At 45.8% G+C, this 23,005-nt stretch overlaps 1 protein-coding gene across 2 annotated transcripts in view; it reads right to left on the reverse strand.

Annotated features, from left to right (window-relative positions):
* The window catches only part of C1QTNF12 (C1q and TNF related 12), a 219,915-nt gene that overhangs the window by 95,869 nt on the left and 101,041 nt on the right, over window positions 1–23,005 (reverse strand). The window contains exons 2-3 of one of the 2 annotated variants that reach the window (XM_069610093.1): window positions 3,357–3,476; window positions 173–284 (exon numbers count right to left, since the gene is read on the reverse strand). In XM_069610093.1, coding sequence (XP_069466194.1) covers window positions 173–284; window positions 3,357–3,476 — 232 coding nt within the window. The remainder of the gene's footprint in view (window positions 1–172; window positions 285–3,356; window positions 3,477–23,005) is intronic. The other variant, XM_069610094.1, reaches the window with a different exon arrangement.

Below are 23,005 nucleotides of genomic sequence, written 5' to 3' on the forward strand. Positions count from 1 at the left end.
GAACCGGCTGTCAAGCGGCATGGAGATCGCCGGGTTCAGCCCGCAATCCAAGCCACCTGATTGGTTGGCTCCCCCAATCAGGGTGCTAATGGAAGTTGAATTATGTAGTGAACAGACATGCAGTGTACTCTGTACTTTAAGACACTGGAGACACGAAGGGTGCAGCACTTACCTTTTATCATCTCCTTGAACTCCTGCAGCAGCACATCCTGCGTCACTTCAGCGCCTGGAGGTCCAGGTGGGCCCTGGGGCCCTGGGGGGCCTGGCGGTCCTATAAGGCCACGCTTTGAGAGCAGCCAAAAGAAAGCATAAGAATCAAATCCAGGCACCAGTCCATGAATGCATTTCAATGGATACTCTAAGAATCAAATCCAGGCACCAGTCCATGAATGCATTTCAATGGATACTCTAAGAATCAAATCCAGGCACCAGTCCATGAATGCATTTCAATGGATACTCTAAGAATCAAATCCAGGCACCAGTCCATGAATGCATTTCAATGGATACTCTAAGAATCAAATCCAGGCACCAGTCCATGAATGCATTTCAATGGATACTCTAAGAATCAAATCCAGGCACCAGTCCATGAATGCATTTCAATGGATACTCTAAGAATCAAATCCAGGCACCAGTCCATGAATGCATTTCAATGGATACTCTAACACCGCACATGTGCAGCCACTTCTAGCTGAGCTACTGAAATATGCAGGCCCTGCCCCACTGCAATAGGGCCGTCTGCAGCCCTTATTGACTGTAGGCTCTTTATCAATGCACTATCGCAACGTACATGTCCTCTGATACTCTACTCCTAGAGCCACAGCATGTCCACCCGGGGGAAGTCACATTTTGGGGCCCCCACATTCCTTTACATTGGGGTCAGATTGTGTTTTATCAGAGGGTTGCTTTCTGAGGCTCCTCTGTTGTTGCCCCCGTGGCAGTGGACTGGGATTACCTTATTCTAGCAGGTACCCTATCTGCAGCTTTCAGGCCCCCATCGTCCCACTATCCCAGCACACAGATTACTGCACTGTCACATACCACATGCCTTCTGTCACTGCACCACCGCAGCCTGCAATTCGCTAATTGTATACATGCGATTTTGATTCACCAATTGTAATTCTGGGTCAACATCAATTACAGGCAATCAGAATTCAGGAAGAGAAGTATTTAAGGTGACCAAGCAGATCTTTACCTGTCCGAAAAGCGTGTGTTTGTCTGTTTGTGGCGTGTTAATAAGACATCAGTGTACAGAGAATCCTGCCTCCAAAAGGTCACTGGCCCACTATCGTGATCGGCCCCGATAACTTGTTCTAAAGTGACATGTTCAGTGGAGCAGCGTTACTAGACGACCCCATTCACAATGGACAGTGCCCACTCTGATCTATGTTAATGCAAACCACACACTATCAAAGCTCCTGCACTCTGCCTCTGTGTGCAGAGGAGGGGGGCGGGGGGAATACCATCCCGGGCAGCGGTGCCGGTCATGATAAAGCAGACATCGCCACTAGCTGAAGAATATGTCCACAGAGCCACCACCTGGAGTGTTTAAAAGATTCTTCATTTTATTCATATATAAAAATACATGTTATTGCGGTCATTAAATCAGCATGTTTCAGCCTACCCAAGCTTCATCAAGGCCAAGAGCTGAAATCAGAGTGAAATGCATTATTTGATTTAGTGTCTTTAACCGATTAACTCAATGTGTGCTTGTGATTAAAGAGAAACCATTTTAAAACACTGCATATGGTTGGTGTGGTGAATAACAAAGCCTTCCCATTAAAACCGAGTAACTTCTGGGAAGTGTAGTCTTGGATCAAATCAACTGGCTCTTTTAGGCACTAAAGTAAGACATTAGAATAGATGATAAAAAAGAAAAAGCTTAACACTCAAACCAGGGTGTCTCTATGATAGCCAGTCATCTGGTAAAATGCTCCACATGCATGCGCGCGCGCGAACACACACACACACACACACACACATTTCGATTCCTTATAAATTTGGCCACTGACCAAGAATCTGCATAAAACCTTCCAAAAATATGGTTTGGCCAAGTAAGTGGACAGAATATTTGGATGGATTATTGTGAATCTGTTCAGCAGTTACTTAATAAAATGCATTCAAACCTTATCACCTCTCCAACATCTGGGGAATCAGATGTATGTAGATCTTGTCTATGGGAATGGTAGATATGAGGATCTGGGTAAAAAATATAACTGTACCAATCAGGATGCTGTGTTCTGGTCCAAAATGTTGGATCCATGGATCTGCCAATACTGCCAGATCTTCGGATCCAAGATAGCGGATCCTCTGCTTCACAGTGGAAAACAAAAATGAAAATACACACACCGCAGCAAGAGGGGTCATGGCAAAACCACATGGTGAAGTTTGGGTGGGGGGATTTAAAGGGCTCTCAAAGAGCTGCTTTGGTGGTTCTTTAGACAGTGTAAGTGCAATTTTAAGCAAATTATATCTTCTTCCATGCTGTTTCTGAGGGTTTGGCAAGACTGGTGGATCCCAGAATCCTCTGCATAAAGAAAATGAAAATGCTGAGAAAGCATGACGTGTCACTGCCAGACCCTCAGGATGTAGACGGGGGATTCCTGGATCCATGGATGGCAGGAGCTTTACATGGCAAGATCGAGATGGACACAAACAAGAGACAAATGCCAGATGCAGCCCAAGGAGTCAAAGCCCATAGCCCCTGAGATGAGGGCAAGGGGAGGGACTGAGGAGGAGGCCGTAAGGGTTGTTAATTAGTTCTGAGCACTGTTTCTGCCATTTGAGAAATTACTTTGGAGCCTTGTATCTGGATTATAAAAAGTAAGCATATGTGAGAGGCCATGCTCTGTGGCAAGTGCAGGTAGTGAAAGTGCCCATGAGGGCACCTGAGGCATGGCTGCAATCCCCGGATGGCATGGGCACAGCCCTGGTGGATGGTGTTGACCTTGTCTGTCATCAATGATGTAATTTGTAATTTCCTTGGACTATCATCACTGCGGTCATGCGCAGAGAATGTCCAAATACGTGGGGCAGATTTTTCTGCAGAAAAAGCAGATTTCTTATGAGCACAGACTTCCGAAATTCCCTGCAGATTTTAGAAATCACCTGCAGATTTTGAAATGTTTGGACAGTTCCAGTAGATTCCCCTTCTGTAACTATAGATTTTACGACTCGTCACAAGTATGACAAATATTTCTAAGTGTCACTGTGTTAAAAATTTAACTTTAACACTCCTTCAAATAAACTTTTGAAAAGTGAGTTTTTTAACTGAAGTGCTGAAACGGTCTGCTTAAAATCGAATCCTAATGTCCTCCACTCCCCCCAAGCCCTCCACCTCCACTGCAGCAGCAACTTACTAATTTCTTGTCTTTGCCTTTGCACTTTTTCTTGGAATTGTTCCCATCATCGGGGCGGTGAACGAACCTCATCCAGGTCTCCCGGGGATCCGTGATTTCAGGATCAGGTGCTTCCGGAAGCTGTGGACAAAGAAGAGGCGTGTTACCACACGGGGACAACCTTTCAAGAAAACAGGTGCAATTGCCAGACCAGAGCAACTAGTTTCCCTGTACTGCATTCTGGAATAGGTTTTCCAAGCACTCTATCCCACTAAGTGGTAGAAGTGCACAAAAAGAAGTAGTGGAACTATGTTCCCTGCTGGCATGTCCCCGCTCCCTCCCCTGCTTCCCACAAACCCCGTCGGCAAGCCCCCTCCCACGCGCAATACAAACCTCCAAATAAACGCACCTGCTGTTTAAGGGAACGTTCAGTTTCAACTTCTTCGCACACTTTTATTTTAAAACGAAACCATTCCGGAATGGTTTCTTTTTAAAAATTAAAGTAAAGGAATGGTAAAACTTAATGAAAAAAGTGGAGTAGTACTGCTCCCGCCCACTTCGACCACTGATCCAACTACTCCCGCCCACTTCGACCACTGCTCCCACTGCAGCGCAATCAGTGCCCCAATGGTACCGAGGCAATCTGGCAGTAAAAAGCAGGTCCATAATGTCTGTTCATTCACCTTCCTGTTGTAAAAAAAAAAAAAGCACTTTCCAATCACCATCTCTGTCTTTGCCCTCACACTACGGTGACTGTCCTGTTTTTGCAGACCTTGCTGTGTCCCATTCATTCATTTACCACCTCTTCTTTGAAAAATAGGCCTGTATGTTACTCCAGAATTCCTATACTGTCTTGCCATCTAATTATTTTATGGCAAAATACAGAACGTGGTTCAATTTACCTGCCCACAGAGTTGACTTACTGAGTACTGTGTACCCCCTACCGACAAAACCTCATGGAGCATAGAGCTGCAATGCGGAAGGGAGGTATCAAACAGTGGTTGCCCTTGGGCAGATATCAGACCAATGTTGCCCATGTGAACTCTGGCCAGCAACTGTGCAAGGCCTGGTGGATAATGCAAAGTGCCTTAAAGCTGATGCTGTGGGAGACTGAGAGCAAGTGGGAATGTAGAGTGCCTCAGGATCAAGATGGTGCAGTAGTCGACACCATGTTCTCACAAGTCTGCATATGTATTTTGAAGCGCGTCTATATAGAGTTAATTCACATAGTTGAGACAAGGGAATGCTGTTGCTTGGACGTGTTGTAGGAAAACGAGAAAAGGAAAGGTTTCCATATGGGATTTAAGGTGGGAAAGGGATGCCTTGTCTGAAATGATTTGTTGTGTATGCCTCAGAGGCATTTGATGAGGGCAAAATGTGATCCACCTTAACTCTACTGTGCTCCTGCATAAACAACACTTACTTTGAAGTCAAGCAAGGGCTTCACAAGACCAATTGGTCTGCCTTTTGGTAGCAAGGCTGAATCCTCAGGCTCTGTAGATGGCAGACTGGCTGGCTCAGATTTCAGCCACATAGATAGATGCAATCTCAATGAATACACTACATACATATAAGCTTTTATTTACAGAACAATATCACACAACTATGGGACTGATTCATGGAAGTGTTTTATAATGGTGCAATCCCATAGGAAAACGTTCTATGAATCAGGCCCAATATGTTAGCAAACTATATATTGACAAAAATATCAGAAGATAATCACTGGATCACAAACCAATTTTCCACTTTTTTGATGTAAAGGTGAACAGCCCATTGATGTTCTGGCAAGTTGAAAACATTTGCAATCGGAGACGTATTTATAGTGCAACAGGAGACAGATTGGAAGCAGAAATCAAATCCGCACAGCTATAGCGACAGGAAACTCCAAACACTAATTCAAACAAGCATCATTAGCATCAGCACAACCACCTGGGAATATTCTGGTCACATTTGCTGATAAGGCAACATGCACATTTCCAAGAATAAGGTATCAGCACCTCCTCTAATGACTCTTTTTGCCTGATTCATGGAACGTTTTCCTATGGGATTGCACCATTATAAAACACTTCCATGAATCAGGCCCTTTAAATGCCCGATTGGTGCACCCTGGGTCCATAGGATTAAAAAGGCTAGAGCTATTGCCTGTGTTAGTGCCTGTGTTTTCCTACTGAGTAATGATATCATACTAAAGAATGCACAATCCTACAAAAAAGCCAGGTTAAGGTAAAAGGTCATACGTTCCACGTGGCATTCATGTCCTGGAAATGCCCAGTCCTTTAGGTCATCTGGTTCTCCCTATGGTGTAAAACAGGCCAATCAAAAGCTTCCAACCTACCTCAATCTGTTTACATTTCAAACAGTCCAGTTAATATACTCAAATACCACTTGTTATATTAACAGTAGTGACATTGTTACAAAGTAGCATTCCTCCATCTATGACGTCACACGGCGAGCATGGAATGTAAAGAAACTGACAGATCTGTTTAAAACCTGGCTTGGGATGTGGAAAGCAGCGTTCTTTTGTTTATGCCATCATAATGAGAAGATGGAATGTAACAGTGAAAATTATTTAGGCAGACTGTTTTGCCTAGCTACAACTGTAACATTATGTGTCTATGACGTCACAAGCAGAAGGAGGAATGTGAACAATGGATATTTATATGCATGAACAGTTGCTCCCCGGGCCCAGTCTTTCACGCTTCCATATTTTAATGAACAATTAGATGGCTTGAGGTATGACAGGGAGAGAGAAGACTCAACTATACAGCGCCCTCTCAGCTGAGGGGCCACGAGAGCCAGATACATAGAGACTCGGAACCATTAAGACTAGAGCACAGAAACAGGGAAAATAGGGTCTCTTCAGGCAGACCGGGAACAGGGAGATTATGGCTCGGGTCCACATACGCTAAAACATACACACAGACTCGGAACCATAGAGACCAGTGCTCAGAAACTGGGAATCTAGGGTCACTTCAGGGTGTCTAGGAACATGGAGATTAGGGCTCGGGTCCACAGAGACTTGGAATCACAGACTCAGAACCATAGAGACCAGAGCTCAGAAACTGGGAATCTAGGATAACTTCAGGCATACTAGGAACGTGGAGATTAGGGCTCAGGTAAGAGACTAGGACTCACAGACTCAGAAACATACAGAGAGAGTTCTAACACAAAGAAACTAGGGTCACTTCAGGGTGTCTAGGAACACGGAGATTAGGGCTCAGGTTCACAGAGACTTGGAATACAGACTCAGAACCATAGAGATCAGAGCTCAGAAACTGGGAATCTTCAGGCATACTAGGAACGTGGAGATTAGGGCTCAGGTAAGAGACTAGGACTCACAGACTCAGAAACATACATAGTTCTAACACAAAGAAACTAGGGTCACTTCAGGGTGTCTAGGAACATGGAGGTTAGGGCTCAGGTCCACAGAGACTTGGAATCACAGACTCAGAACCATAGAGATCAGAGCTCAGAAACAGGGAAACTAGGGTCACGTCAGGGAAACGAGGAACATGGAAATGATTAGGGCTCAGGTCCACAGAGACTAGGAATCCAGACTCAGAACTATTGAGACTAGAACCCAGAAACATGGAAAATAGGATCATGTCAGGGATACAAGGTACATGGAGATTAGGGCTCAGGTCCACAGAGACAAGGACCCACAGACTCAGAACCATAGAGGCAGAACTCAGGCAGAAACAGGGAACATAGGTTCTCTTTAGGGAGACTAGGAACCGTGAGACTAGGGCTCAGATCCACAGAGGCTTGATATCACTGACTCAAAACCATAGAGACTAGAATTCAGAAAGTGATGTTGGGAAGAACTCCCAGGTATGCCAGACCGATGCTTTAAGTCTGTGGACTTGGAGAACCCAGCTCCTTCCCCAGTATACACGAAAGACTCAGTCAACGGCAAGTTCAAACTGCGGTTTATTACAAATAAAACCAACAGGGATGGATAGAAGTACACAGGTGGATTCCAGTACTTATCAGCGTCTCCTGGCTCGCAGGCCAGTTTTACTCAAAAATGGTGATATTACTCTGTCATTACTTGAGCCTTCTTTAAAATTCTATCGGTGTGAGGGATTGGCTATCAGGAGTGTAATAACCTATAAAATCACCTATTTATGTAAATCTACTGGCTCTCACATTTCAGGTGGCCAACCTGTCCCATCCCCAATTCACTATCTATTACATTGTTGCAGCGTAGTGGGCCTATTATTGGCTCTTCTCCGTTGCCATCAACCCCTAGGATACTAAACTGTGATTGGTTAGAGCTGATCCCCCCCAGGCATGGGACTCAAACGAGTTCTCAGCTCGTTGTGTACCTTTTCAAGCTAATATGAACAATTATGTCTGTATTGTAACTTGTGTACACCACCTTGCCTTATGAGAATATCCTCCTAACGGTAGCAACACTTGTTGCAGTCTGCGTCTGTTTGTTGGGTCCAGCTTCTCTTTCCCATCATGGAAGACTGTCCATTGTTTCATTCGGCTGTATCACGTATTTAGAGACCACAAAATCGAGCTCTGCAGCTCCTAATTGTGAGTATTTATTCAGTTTCTCTGCAACTGGCCCCTTTTCATCTGGGGATCGGAATGTGTCTCCATATCTCTTGACCGTCTCACACGTCTTGCTCCCTGTGCAGCCTGAGATGGCTCTGTTCATCTTTTGCTCAGTGGCTTTGAGGCCTGCTGTAAATGTCCTAAACCTTATACTGCATTTTCTACATTGTCCATGTTGTACTTCATTCCCTATAGATCAGCTATTCGTGGTTCGATCAGGTTCCATACATACTCCTGTGTGTCCACACCACTATTGGCTTTAAGCATCAGCAAGCTTGATCAGGATCTCTTGCACCTTTCAGTTTCTGTGTTTCTACATTTGGCTAATGACAAAATAATAAAAACATTGACAGTATGTATATGTACCTGTCCTCTAGCTATAGAACTGTGCGCCCATGTTCTTCATGTATTTGAGTGTGTGAATGTGTGGTGCAGTGCGGGTTGCACATGTGCTTAATGTCTAACGCTGCTAGGTTGTGGTGTCACTAATGACGTCAGTACCATGGCTTCTTGGTGCTTGGTCCAGCCTCTCTACATAGGTGTTTCTGTTCATGATCATGGGCTCTTCTCCCACACTTGTAAAGACTTGTATTGTGTTTGGTCTGTATGGCTGGCTGGGCAGGTATCTCTCAGTATACTTGTCAATCATTGGTGCATTTGGGATTCATCCGAAAAAAACTGAGCGGCTTCAAGCATTTATGGCCTTTCGTCTCATCATGAACGTATAGGGTGGTGTTAGTCTCAGGACCCCGACTCCATCGTCAGAGGGAAACTAGGGCCACTTCACGGTGTATAGGAACATAGTGATTAGGGCTCAGGTGCACGGAGACTAAGATTCACAGATTCAGAACTATAGAGACCAGAGCTCAGAAATAGGAAAACAAGGGTCTCTTTAGGGTTACTAGGAACAGGGAGATTAGGGCTCAGTCCAGATAGGCTAAGAATCACAGACTCAGAACATAGAGACAGAGCTCTAACACAGAAAAAATATGGTCACTTCAGGGTGTCTAGCAACATGGAGAATAGGGTTTGGGTCCACATAGGCTGGTACTCACAGACTTTGAACCATAGAGATCAGAGCTCAGAAACATGGAAACTAGGGTCACTTCAGGGGGACTAGGAACATGGAGATTAGGGCTCAGGTCCAAGGAGATTAGGATGCACAGACTCAGAAACATAGAGACAGAGCTCCAAAACAAAGAAACGAGGGTCACTTCAGGGTGTCTAGGAACATGGAGATTAGGATTTTGGTCCACAGATACTAGGAATCACAGACTCAGAACCATAGAGACTAGAACTGAGAAACAGGGAAACTAGGGGCACTTCATGGTGTCTAGGAACATCCAGTTAGGGCTCAGGTCCACAGAGACTAGGATTCATAGATTCAGAACTATAGAGACCACGGCTCAGAAACAGGGAAACTGGGGTCTCTTTAGGGAGAGTAGTAACAGGGAGATTCTAGCTCAGGGTCACAGAAACTTGAATCACCAACTCAAAACCATCAAGACTAGAACTCAGAAACAGGGAAACGAGTGTTTGTATGCTCACCGTACGACATACACATAGACCGTGTACTCTGGGTGGTCACAGCCTACAGGAGCGCTCCCCCCTGTCATATTTAGTTGGAATCTGAAAGTTGTAATAGATGATGCTTCTGCAGAATAGGGAGGGCCAAACCTTCCCCCTGCCATGGCCAGCCTAATTGACTAACAAAGGCTCCATGGATCTGCCCTGTCCTTTGTTGAGCCCTGTAGCTGGTGACAGCATTCACTTACTAATCAGAGTTTAATTCAAACATGCCCACATGGTACCTGGCTGCAGAGGCTAACAAAGGAGACAGGAAACCCCAACACCCTTTCATATGCAACTGTGTCAACCTGATGCCAGCTCCCACCCTCAGTATCGATTGATAGGGAATTTTCATGTCTGGGACTGCGTGTTTACAGTAGACCACATTCAGAAGATACAAGTATGTGGTTTGGCAGAGACAGAAAGTGTGATATCGCTGCAGCTTCAATGGAGGCCTGCCACTTTAATCAGGAACCACAGAGAGCTCTATTAACCAGAGGGACCCTTTGATCTGCATCAGACAGTAAGATGGGTGGGACTTAGTATTACATGTTTTTACCCCTTTACCTTTTCTGTTGCAAAGCACTCTGGTTATGACCTCATGAACACAGTTGTTGTGGACCCACGATTGGTTCATTAAGGTCGGCTTAGCATACACCAATCCCTGTGGTCCATTTGGCTTTAAGAGAGAGCAGTGCCCCTCTTTTGGCAGATCATCTGTAGGCTTCACCAGGCGCAGAAGGAAGAACTCATCATTGAACCCTGCTGAAGGTACAGTCTGCCTTACATCTTCCACCATTGAAGAAAGGCCAGGACCTTTAAAAGGGAAGCAAGATCCCTCCCCTAAACATCTTCCAGGGAACAGAAGGAGATACTGTACCAGTACCTAGCCAGTATACATCATAACCTGCTAGGTTCTGCAGCAAGCTTCCTAGGTTTGAAAGTGCCAGAAAGTATCTGAACCATGGCAAGGACAAGCCAGCTGCCTGCAACACTCTCCTCAGCTTTGTACCATCCACAGTGCTTTAAGTGGGGTAAGAAATTGAGGGGGGGCCCTCGTTTGGGGGCGTGGCTTGCATTGTGGGCGTGGCCTAAAAGTGCACAAATCATAGTAGGTGCGCAAACAAATATATAAATGTATGTGAGCATTTATATGTTTGTATGCGTACTACTATGGTGTGTGTACTTTTCAAGCCATATTTTATAAACATAGCAATGTTACATATTTCTATGTTTATAAAAGGTGGTTTGAAAAGTGCACAAACCGTAGTAAGTTATGCACACTTGTGTGCTTACCTTACTATGGTGTGTGTACGTTTCAAGCCACCTTTTATAAACATAGATATTTGTAACATGTTTCTATGTTTCTAAAAGATGGCTTGACACGTAAACAATTCAAGGCATGACGGACAAAACAAACCGCAATGTGGCTTTGTCTATCGACAAAGCTTTATAAAAGATGCCTTGAATTGTGCACGTTTCAAGCCGTCTTTTATAAACATAGAAATATTTCTACCTTTATAAAAGATGGCTTGAAACGTACACAGTTCAAGGCATATTTTATAAAGCTTTGCCGACGGAGAAAGGCACCTCGGGCTCTGTGATCTATCTGCTATCACTGAGCCCGAGGTGTCTTTCACCCTCTGCGAACCCGCGGGCTCCATGATTTAATCTGCATATTAGATCACGGAGCCCGCGGGGGTCAGTGACCTGGGGAGGGAAAACAAAGGGACAGTAACTTCCTCTGATGACCCTGATGAGGGGTCATCAGAGGGAGTTACACTAACTGACAGAAGTGCCGCCAGCCTCAGCGTCGCTGTGGCTGGCTGGCACTTCTGTCAGCTTGGCCAACATAATGACGGGCGCATCTCCCGTCGCGGCTGCGGCCGCGGCGGGATAATGCATCCCGCAATGTTGTGTGGGACGGGGGGCCCCGGCTGGGCCCCGGCTCAGCCCCACTTTCTGGAGACTGCCGGGGCCTGGCCCGGGCAGGCCCCGGCCCACTTAAAGTACTGACCATCCACCTTAAAGGACAACACAAGCCCAGTGAAGAGGTTAGGAGGAATGCATTGACAAGCATCTACCGACGTCCGCCTTAAAGAAAATTTTCGAGCCATTCGAGCCTCTGTTGTTACGCCGCAGTCACTAAAGCCATCCGAGAGGCCTCAACCAGTGCTTCAGAACCACTGAACAGCAATGAGACAATTCCTGACCCTGAGCCGCCATGTAGGCCAGCCTGCAGTCGTCTGTCCAGCTTCCCTCGCCGAAATGCCTGCCGCCTGATACCCACAGCGGTCTCCCGTCTTGAACTCTGTCATAGAAGCTGAAAAGCGCATTGAAACGACTCGACCCAGTTGAGCACCATGAATAAGCACTAGATACATTGTGGTTTTGTCCCCCTGGTCCTTCTCCAAAGGCCCCTAGTGACATTTTACGACCCATTGCTCCCTTTGTGCTAAAACCAGGTAGTATCCTTGAACTGTTGCGATTATTGACTCTACAGACTACCTTCCTGTCAGTATCCAGAGTGCATCCCTTTTCCTTTTTTGAGACTGTCTGTCCTTTGCATTCCTTTACAGGGTGGGTTGTATTTCGTAGTGTGCTAGAACTATCTGTTGTGATAATAATAAAGTAGATATTTTTATACAACCTTGACTGGACAGTCCCTTTTATCATTGGGTAATAATTGTATTTTTGCTGTGTTGCAACTAACCAATGATTCACAACTTTTCTGAGATAAGCCTGCCGTTCCATCCATGTTACCAAAATTGGACAAGGGGGTTGCTTGTGTTTTCAATCTCTTTGGATCACTTCTGGTGCACCACAGGGATGGGGCTGATTGATTGTTTAGAAACCGATATTCATGCCTGGACCACTGGGGCCCTGGAAGTTGATTTGTCACAGTTGTTGTGGCCCAATTCACAGCCTTCCAGCAAATAGGAGCTCTTACAGGTTACCTGCTAGTGCTAGGCACTATAAAAAATTGCATAATCTCTAGATATGGACTATAAAATGTGAATGGCCAGATTTAGGATCCGTCAGTGAGTGTTTCGAAATGCCAGGGCCTGACGGAAAGTTTCTTTGAAGCAGGCCACTGTGCTTCTGTGTACTATTGCTGGAAAGTGGGTAGGTCATGTTGTAGACATTTTTGTTTGTAGACTTGGTTGATCATTTGGATGCAAAATTTAACAGCATCACGTTTTTTCGGTAGCACCTCATGTCAAATTATTCCAGCTTCCATGCACTGTATTTCTATGTATTATTATTCAGTCAGTGCAGACATGGTTCGCGCTAAGATCCCGCAGGTTCAACTGAGACATCAAAGGCAATCGTTTAACTCACTGAGCTATCTTACCAACCTATCACCCTCAAATGATGGTAGCCAAAAGAAGCCAACCAGCACCACAAAAAAAATGCAGTTGCGATTCTACAATAACTGGTTAACACTAGCCAAAGGCACATATTATTTAATGCATGGCATTTTTTGGGGAAAAGTGGTTGGCCCTTTAGAAAGTTGCCACTAGCCCTTATATTTTGCTAAACTTCCTCAGGGTCTGGAGGAACCAAGCCCCAAGAGTCCCCAGACATGTCCTCACTGCACACAATAGGTCTGATCACGGGTTGGGTGGTAGCACTTAAATGCGGCAGTAACAGTGTTACCGTTGCATTTAAGGGGCCACCCAATATCGGGTCTGGCGTGTTTATCCCCAGTTTATAGCTGGGGGTAAACTCGCCAGAAAATGCCAATTTTTGGCGCAATTACCACTGGCGGTATTCCCGCCGGCAGTACTACTGCACAGTCACTGTGCAAAAAAGAAATGCCCCTTTGGGTCCAATGGACCGAATGGGGAATGGGGAGTAACAGTTAGCACCCAACGCATGATCCGGCGGTAATACTGCCAGACGGGTGAGCACTAACGCAAATGAAGTTGGCCGGTATCCCGGCCGGGATACCGCCCAAAAGCTGAGAGTCTATCCTTCTCAAAGTCGAGAACAGTTAGCCTTCGATCCAGGGGCCCCAAACGATGATCTTAATCCGCCTCAGTGTATAATCCCCTGATGCCCAGTACCCCTGGCCAGGTCAGGAGTTTTCCCATCAAGGGCCAGAATTTGATGGGCATGGACGGCTCAGGGTACAAAACTCTGCACTCTTTGCTCTGGGACTTCTGGGGTTAAAGCAAAAAGGCAGTGACCTACAAGGCTTGGGCCATTTGCATGGAGTACTGATGGATCACATCGCAGGAGAGCTCAGTATAAACAGGCACGAGCTGTATATCCGGCATAATATATGTAGATCTCTCTCTCTCTCTGAGCCACTTTATAAGGCGTGCTCTCTCTATTGTCTCACCATCTCAATGCCAGTTTGCTTTGGTAAGTGCTGCTGTCTCACTCTTTTTGTTAGTCAGTGTGGAGTGGCTAGACGGGTGAGAGATGACTTGCTATGCTATCTCTCTCGTTCACTGTCAGTGGGTGGGAAGCAATGTGATGTGCTCTCTCCCCGATGCCTGACTCTCTGTTAGTGCAGTGTGGTGGTACACGCTCGCTGCCACTATTCCTAGCACTGTGCTCTGTTTCTCCCTTTCTTTCTCTGTGTTAGAGTGTTCTTCGACTCTCTCTCTGTCTCTCTCACACTGTTTCAGTGAGGTCTGTGGCTCACTTTTTCTGTGACAGTGCAGTCTGTCTCTCTGTCTCTCCCTACCCAGTAAGTGTATTGTGGCCTCTTTTCACTCTTTTTCTCTCAGACGCTCTTCCTCTTCTGTGGCAGACTCGTGGGCTCTGTTCTCCCTCTCTCTCCCTGTGTCTATTAGTTGATGCTCTCTGGTAGAGGCTCTCAGTCTCTTTCTCGCTTTGTCAATGTGATCTGGCTTTCTGTCTATCCATCCACTCTCCCCGTGAGTGTGTAGAGGGAGGGGTGGTGTCTGTTTCTCTCGCCCTATCTCTCACTCCCTTTCTCTATCTCTCTGTGAACTAGTTTTCTCCCTCTCCCCTCTGTACAGATTATATGCCACCAACACAAACAAAACCAGGACTAGAACCGCTTCCTATCCTCATCCTCTGTGTAGAACCCCAATAGTCAGGCATTGGAGTCCTATATCCTTTCTTTTCCTTGGTGACTGGGCTTCTGCTGTGCCCCCTTTCCGTGAGTTATGGTAGGATCCATGGCCAGCTGAAGGGATGGGGGGAAACACACCAACAGATGGGAAAGCTAGGCAGGGCTAGCTTTTCAGGGTCAGACAGGATCTGGAGCATAGCAGTGCCCGTGTATTTTACCGCTTAAGTGCTTCCTATTATTGTAATGAATAGCTAGCCCGGGCAATGTGAGGGAGGTGGCCCCATCATAGACCGAGAAGGCAGGACACATAGGTGAAGAATACAGGTAAGTGGAAAGGGTGCATATCTAACCTGTGGAAAGTGCATTTCAGACAGAGAGACTGAGACCTAGGCACGCACCGAGACACTATACTTGGCTGCACAAAGACTAGGCTCAGCTGCACAGACAATAGCCTGAGGCAAATAGAAGCTTTGCTCAGACACACAGAGATCAGGCTCAGACACACAGAAACTAGGGTCTGCTACAAACAGATTCGGCTTAGCAACAAAGGGCTTAGTCCCAGATACATCAACTAGTGTCTGATAAACCGAATGGGGCCCAGACACACGCAGCAGCCCAGCCGCACAGGGACTAACCTCAGCCACACAGAGGAGTCTAGGTGTAGCCACCTAGAATCCAGGCCTGGTTGCACAGAGAATCGCCTGAGCCATGTGGAGACTTTGCTCAGACATACAGTGGCCAGGCTCAGGCCCAGAGAAACTAGGATCTGCTAAAAAGAGACTAAGCTTAGCAACAAAGGGCCTAGTCCCAGAAAGACAGGACAGTACCTGACGCCAGGCCCCTTGTTATAGATATTGGAGCTCAGACAGATGTAGTAGGCCAGCCGCACATGTACTTACCTCAGCCACACAGAGGAGTCTAGGTGTAGCCACCTAGAATCCAGGCCTGGTTGCACAGAGAATCGCCTGAGCCATGTGGAGACTTTGCTCAGACACACAGTGGCCAGGCTCAGGCCCAGAGAAACTAGGACTAAGCTTAGCAACAAAGGGCTTAGTCACAGAAAGACAGGACAGTACCTGACGCTAGGCCCCTTATTATAGATACTGGGGCTCAGACAGATGTAGTAAGCCAGCCGCACATGTACTAACCTCAGCCACACAGAGGAGTCTAGGTGTAGCCACCAAAAATCCGGGCCTGGCGGCACAGTGAATAGCCTGAGCCATATGGTGGCTTTGCTCAGACACTAAGTGACCCGGCTCAGACAACCAGAAACTAGGATCTGCTACAAAGAGACTCGGCTTAGCAAAAAAGAGCCTAGTCCCAGAACACAGGACAGTACCTGGGAGTAGGCCCCTTTTTATAGATACTGAGGCTCAGACAGACGTAGTAGGCCAGCCGCACAGAGACTAATCTCAGCCCCACAGATGAGTCTAGGTGTAGCCACCAAGAATCCAGTCCTGGCTATACATGAATAACATGAGCCATATTGTGGCTTTGCTCAGACACACAGTGACCAGGCTCAGAAACTAGGATCTGCTACAAAGACATTAGTTTTAGCTACAAGGGGCCTAGTCCCAGATACACAGTACTGTACCTTGGACTAGGCCCCTTTTTACAGATTCTGGGGCTCAGACATATGTAGTAGGCCAGCCACTCACACAGGCACTAACCTCAGCCACACAGAGAACTCTAGGTAGCCACCAAGTATCCAGGCCTGGCTACACAGAGAGCCAGTCTCGAGGCATGTGTCCTTACTGAATAGCTAGTTTATTTATCAATGCGTATTTGGGCAGGATATCACTCAGTGATAGTAACCTTCTCTATATGTTATATTCCTTGTGAATTCTATAGGAACTTAACAAGGTGTTCCCCCTAAAGACGGGACTTGTTCCCTCAACGCATCGTAAGTAAGCTTGCATTAAGGTGTTAAATAGTGTTAGATTTGACGACTTTGTTGCATTTTTGTCCCGGGGTTCTTTTGACACTACCTGTGTTTGTTATCTGGTTTTACCTTTAAATTGTTTTGCATGTTGAGATATTTGTGAATTGCTGTATGTCTGTCTAAATGTGTCTCTGAACAACAGAAGCTTGTTCTAATTATCGCTAATGAAATTATCTATGCTATAAATATTTTTGGAATATGGGTCAAATGTGTGAAGTCCATGGTTAGTTAATTAGGCTGGCCATAGCAGGGGAAGGTTTGCCCCACCCCCTTCTGAGATGACATTGTGTGCTCCTGGCTGTCATGTCCCAACTTAATATGACAGTGAGGACTGTGCCTATATGCTGTGTCCACCCAGGTACACAGGTCTATGCGTTTGTTGTGCAGAGAGCATAGGAAAATGTGTGAAGATTAGCCCCACGCATTTTCCGGAGGTTGATTTACCATCATTCAATTTCATTTAAAATTTGAAAAAAGCCCAGGTGAGCGCACAACCACCATGCGGATGGTCGAATTCCTCACAAAGGTGTTTCTCTCCTACTATCAGGGACAGCTGAGACACTAGCCATCTTAAATACTTAAACGTTCACCTGTCCATCTGCTTGATTGAAGAAGTGGTCACCGAGTGAACTGTGAGCCTGCTGCCAGAAAAAAAATACAAAAACTCTTTACATTGGCAAGCTGTACCTGCCTATGAAAAGACATGTTTATTTATTTGTTCAGTACTAAAAAGTTACCAAAAGTAAACTTGTAATACTACGCACTTCCTTATCACATATCAACAATTCTTTACAGCTAAACAAAGGGACATAACAATACCCTGGCAAACTGACATGGGCCATTAAGATGACTTCATAAGCACATGTCACCAACCCAGGACGGTCGAAACCTGTCAGATCTTTTTCCGTAAGATAGTAAAGTGTGCCATACAACCCTCGTGATACCCACTCATGAAGATATTCCATATTTCCTCACTCGTCTTGTTACCCTCCATACCTCCTGATCGCAGTGCCACATGACGAAGCTTCAGGAGAGAGGGGCGGTCGGTCAGAAGGAGTTTAACTGTCTCCAACTGTGACTCACCACAAAGGCGACAATATCTAGCATTCTAAGGAATTTTTCTCCAGGCTCGAAGTAGCTCAAAAGACTCAACTACATTGAATGTAATTCTGCTGTAATCCCAAACCAGGGAATTACCCAAGAAGTGATGGATATAACTTGGAAGCTCTCCACGTGCCTGAATGTTCTGAATGTATTCAGCAGCCTTGCCTTTGATATGATATGATATGAAATTTATAACGCGCTTAATACCCAGAGGTTTCTAAGCATGGACCCGGGGATTGAACCTGTGTTGCTCCGTGTCGCCTTGGTTCGAAGACGAGCACGTTGGCGCTTAACTATCCTCCGGAACGGTGGTGACCAGATTCACAGTCAGTTGTTCCTTACTCTGTGTGTGAAGACTCTTCTTCATGATGTTCTTATATTGACTAAGAGGCATTGCTAGTATATTTTGTTGAGCCGAACGAAGCCACCTATCAGCCATGAGCCTAATTCTCCCCAGACAGCTAGAGGACAGCAGGTTAGCTCTGGTCTGCAGCACATCATACATGTGCTTGTTCAGTGAGTCTCCTTTCGGCATTGGCAAGCTCCCAGTATAGAATTAGAATGCTGAGATAACAACGAACAAGAATCGCACTATGTTAAATTCCAAATAAATAATTTCCAAGGATGAATGGGAAGGCAATCTCAGAAGTCTCTTTAAAATCACAGACTCCAATTTTGTCAGCTCAGTAGTAATCCAGTGAGCCCAAATCTCTGGGCAATACAGGGCAATGGGAAATATTTCAGTTTGGTGCAGTTTATACAATGTTCCTCTTGGATACTCTTCACCCCTATGAGCAAAGGAGCCAATAATACCTGCTATCTGGTAAAGCTTAGTCTTTGTGAATTCTAGGTTTATGGCACCACGTAATTTGGAGTCCAGGTTGATACCCAAATATTTATCATCAGAGACAACCTCAATTGCACTCCCATCCATGTGGCAATTAATTTGTTGAGCCTTCTTGTTTGTCGGACAAAAAATCATAATTTTGCTTTGCAATATTCACTCTGAGGGAGTTTGCAAAAGAGTATATTTTCAAGGAGCTCAGTGAGGATTGCAACCCACCAGGAGTGAGGTCGAGGAGCACAAGGCCATCTGCATCACCCATCCATTGAATGGGAGTATCTCAGTATAATTTGGCGGGAATTATGAAGGGGTTAACGATGGCCTCTCCAGGATTTGACAAATAAAGGTTAAAGAGCATAGGGGCTCAAATAAACCCTTGCTTAACAACCTTCTTGGTGGGAAGCCGAGTCAGAGCAACTTGTTGGTCAAGATGAACTTTAACCCTAGTCTGTTCGTGTAGACTGATGATCATTTTTAGCAGGCCAAGAGGGCTGTTCCAGGAGTGCAGCATCCTCCGTAGTCTGCCCATGTCCACAGTATGAAACGTTGTGCTAAAGTCGATGTAAGCCACATAAACAGGAGTTTTACGGATTAGCCAAGCCTGATGGACAATAGTGGCTAAAACCAGGCCATTGGTGGTAGTGTTAAGGCCCTTCCAAAACCCTGTTTGATTATATGGGATAATGTTGTTACTCTCAGCCCAAGCTCCAAGCTCTTCTAACAGGGCCCTGACAAAGATCTTGGCTGGGGTGCCCAGCATAGCCAACAGCCGATAATTGCCAGGGTCTGTATCGCTCCCTTTTTATGAACAGGAACGATCATGCTGTCCTTCCATGAAGATAGAATGACCTGGATTACGGCAACCCACTGAAAAGCCCAGTGTAGTGCAGTTGCCCAGATTTCCCAAACAGTTTTTAGTAACTGATTACAAATCCCATCAGGGCCAGGGGCTCGAGCTGATTTACTGGCCATGATAAGCTAGTGAATATCATTTATGCTTTGTGAAAAGTGCCAATCAGCAGAAGTGGTATCAACCACTATCTGTGGAGTTTCACCCCCCAAAGATGTTTCAATATAACTATTCCTAGCCAATTCCAAGACCCCATTGATATCACGCACCAGAGGTTTGTTGCCATTAATGATTTTCCAATACACAATTGTATTGTTAGTATAGGGTGCATGAACCAAGTCCCGCCATTGAGCACACTGAACCTGAAACTTGTGCCATTTGAGCCATTTGCAGTAACTACTTTTTAAGGCCTTGGCCCTAGTGGCACAGTTTAACGGATGTGGTTCAGCATGTGCCAATCTGCATAGGTCCTTACGCACAACTCTTTTCTTGGCCCTAACATCTGTACCAAAGGTGTGTCGATGTAATTTCTTAGGACCAATCCCTGCACGTGAGTAAATCGCATGTTTAGTTGAGGTTCTTACCATGATGTCTTCAATACATCTTTCATAGTTGGCAATAACAAAAGAAACGGCTTCAGGGGAAGATTGTGAGTCAAGAACACTAAGATAAAGCCCTCGAGAACAGACCTAGCGAAAGGAGTAACAACCCTAATATTGCTATCACTCCAAGACAAGCGCTTCAGTTGCGAGTTAACATGCAATATTCTGGTGGAAGCAGGGCTACAAAAAAGGTCTCTAAAAACAGACTTGCAATTTGTTTTTCTGTCTTTGTTGACGCACATGTCTGTAATCAATGGCAAATTATTGGCATAAAAGATTTAATCAATTATGCTACAATAAGTATGCCTGATTCTAGTATATTGAAGGGGTGCGCCTGAAGGGAAGGCACCATTAGCCATACTAAACCCAGCAAGATAAAGCAAATTAGCCCATTGTGACCCCTGTTTACAGACTTGATTTAACTTATCCCCGAAGGGGGGGAGATGAACAATCCAATATCTGTTCCTTCCAACGGGCATCATGCGGGACACTACAATTGAGGTCCCCACAGTTAATAACAGCTGTAGTGCCCACCAATTCAGAAATTCGTTTTTCCACTTCCTTAATAGTGGCCCCATGACAACCCACGTAAGGGGGATCCAAGATGTTAATAATTATCATTTCTCTACTAGAGTTAGTAGGGTCTGGGGGACTAACACTCTGCCAATTAGCACATTCAAAGATGCACGAGTGATAGCAACCAAGATCAGTGGGTTCCCAGCTGCCAGTGCCAGACCACCTTTAGGACAGTCCCTAGGCCCCCGGAGAGCCTGTAAGGATAACATTTTCCAGGCGTCAATGATTAAAGGGTTAGTAAGCCAAGTCTCCTGGAGGGCTATGACTTGAAATTGTCAATATGATCTAAAAGGCCATCAAGTTCAAATAAATGCAAGTGACCTCAAGTGTTCCAGCTAAGAAGAAGAAAGGGAGAGCTAGGAAAGCTGTGGCCTCCTTTGCTTAACCAAATTTGCCAACCAGTCCCAATGGCATTCTTCACCCTTATCCCCATCCCCAACAGTCAACCCTCCCAAATAATGACATTCCCCACGGTTCGGATGGCTGACTGGCACAATTAGCTTTAAAGGTAATACCATCGCTATGTCAAACCCATAGGCTGGCCATACTGGCTCCTCATTATCAGAAGAGCACCATCTTCACACCGTGTAGCATGAGACACTTTGTCTCGTTGGATGTTAGCTGAAAATGTACCTCCGGATACCATGTGCAGGCACACACATCAATCTCCACTTCATAACGAAATCTATTTATTGCAGAGCACTTGTCCATAACAGAGGCAAGAGAGTTTTCCACTCTAATATATACAGCTGAACTTGCATTGCTGACATTTTCACAGATGTCACCGATTCTTAGGTCATTGCTTCTAATGAAGTGTAGTGGTAGAATTGAATGAAACAGTTACATCAACCTAGAGCGGTTCAAATAGAAAGATTTGGCATTGCAGAAAAGGCTTTCAATTTGTGAAGCCTTGGTTTTACCAAACTGACCATTTTTTGATGGAAACTGAAGGTCATCTGAACCGTTCTACTAGGGTCAGTTTGAACTGGGGCGTTAAATGTGATACCAACTTGTTCAGGTACCTTTACCACCACCTCATCACATGTAAACAGATCCTCAATATTATAAACCGGTTCCTCCACTTTACTCTCATCAGATGATTTTTTTGTTTCTTTTACTCAAGGTTCACAGCCTTTTTGCCTGGTTTGACATGAATATGATCATTGTTCAAAAAGCTAACCTTTGGTACCTGCATTGTTAGCTGTTTAGAAGTTCCTCCCTTGGGATCAATAGTATTGGCAACTGCAGTCGTCAATTCACAGTCCTCCTCCACTGATAGCGGCCGTACAGACACAGAGGTGTTAAAATGTTAACCCTTCTTGTATTGGCCTCTAACAATAGGAGTTGTCATAGTGTTTATTTATTTTATTTATTTGAATGGATAAAGCGCACATCGGCCCAGAGGCTGTCATGTCTTCGGGTCGTACCTCCGGCCATGTCCCGTCACCCAGTCACGGGACCACTCTCTCTCATTCACCTGTCTCCCGGGACTCGCGCAGGCAACCCAGTCTGGCTCGCGCGCTGGCAAAACAATCGCCATACTCCTTTCAGTCGCGCTTACGGCCGTTTCTCCCTTGGCAGTTGCCATGGAGATTAGGCAGCCGCTCGAGCGGTAACACACGCGCTCGTACCGTTGTGGCCCGGTCACGTGACTTGTCTATACGGTCATGTGCCCCGGGTTCACGGTCACGTGGCTCCATTTAATGTCACGTGACCAGGAAGTAAACGGTATTTAAGCTGTTCAGTACCTGTACTCCACGCTTCACAGCTGATTTCCTTGGAGACCCTGTCTGGCTGACTTACTCGTGTTACTTACCCGGCTTCCTTGAAACCTCGTTCTTGCTTTTGGACTTCTTGTGGATCACGTTTGGCTGCGACGACACCGGCTCCTCTGTTCATCACGGCTTCTGACCTCGGACTGAATCACGGACTCCCTCTGGATCTTGCTCTTTGTTCTTCCATTTATTCGGATGGCTCTTCCTGGCTTCAGACCCTTCTTTTGCTCAACGGACTCCTCTTGGATTTCCCAGATCGCCTCGCTGCACGGTGGGTCACGCCTCCCAAGTGGTGGTTGTCATCTGACTGATTGGGACCCTTTACTCCACTACAACCCTCTCCAGGTGGAGACTGGCGAATGACAATTGGTCCTATCCTTGAAGGTGGGTCCCTTGCCTGCGTGAGTACTGGAACCATCCTCCCTTTCAGGTTCAACGTCCTTTTTCATCAAGTCCCCGGTAAGACTCTGATTGTTCTCTGTTTGAATACATGTAGTGCCCTGCCTGCTTGGATTGTAATCATTGCCTTCTTTCACAGCTGCCTTGGGGTTCCTAGTACTTCGGTTCCGGCTTTGGATCTTCTCCACCTGTGGCCTCAAGGGTTGCACAGGGAGTGATAAGTGATTCTCCCTGTGCGGCACTTGGGGACGGAGGTCTCCTATATCTTCACGACTCTCAACGCACAACAGAGGCATCGCAGCGCTGCTACAGTGAACTTGTTGGTTACAGTAAGATGGTATAGGCAAAACAAGAAAGAGGTTACTTAGTTACCGTGCTTGTCGAAATTGT

This window comes from Ambystoma mexicanum, chromosome 8 (genome assembly GCF_040938575.1).
Source record: "Ambystoma mexicanum isolate Mex_15411 chromosome 8, UKY_AmexF1_1, whole genome shotgun sequence".
Classification (NCBI taxonomy): domain Eukaryota; kingdom Metazoa; phylum Chordata; class Amphibia; order Caudata; family Ambystomatidae; genus Ambystoma; species Ambystoma mexicanum.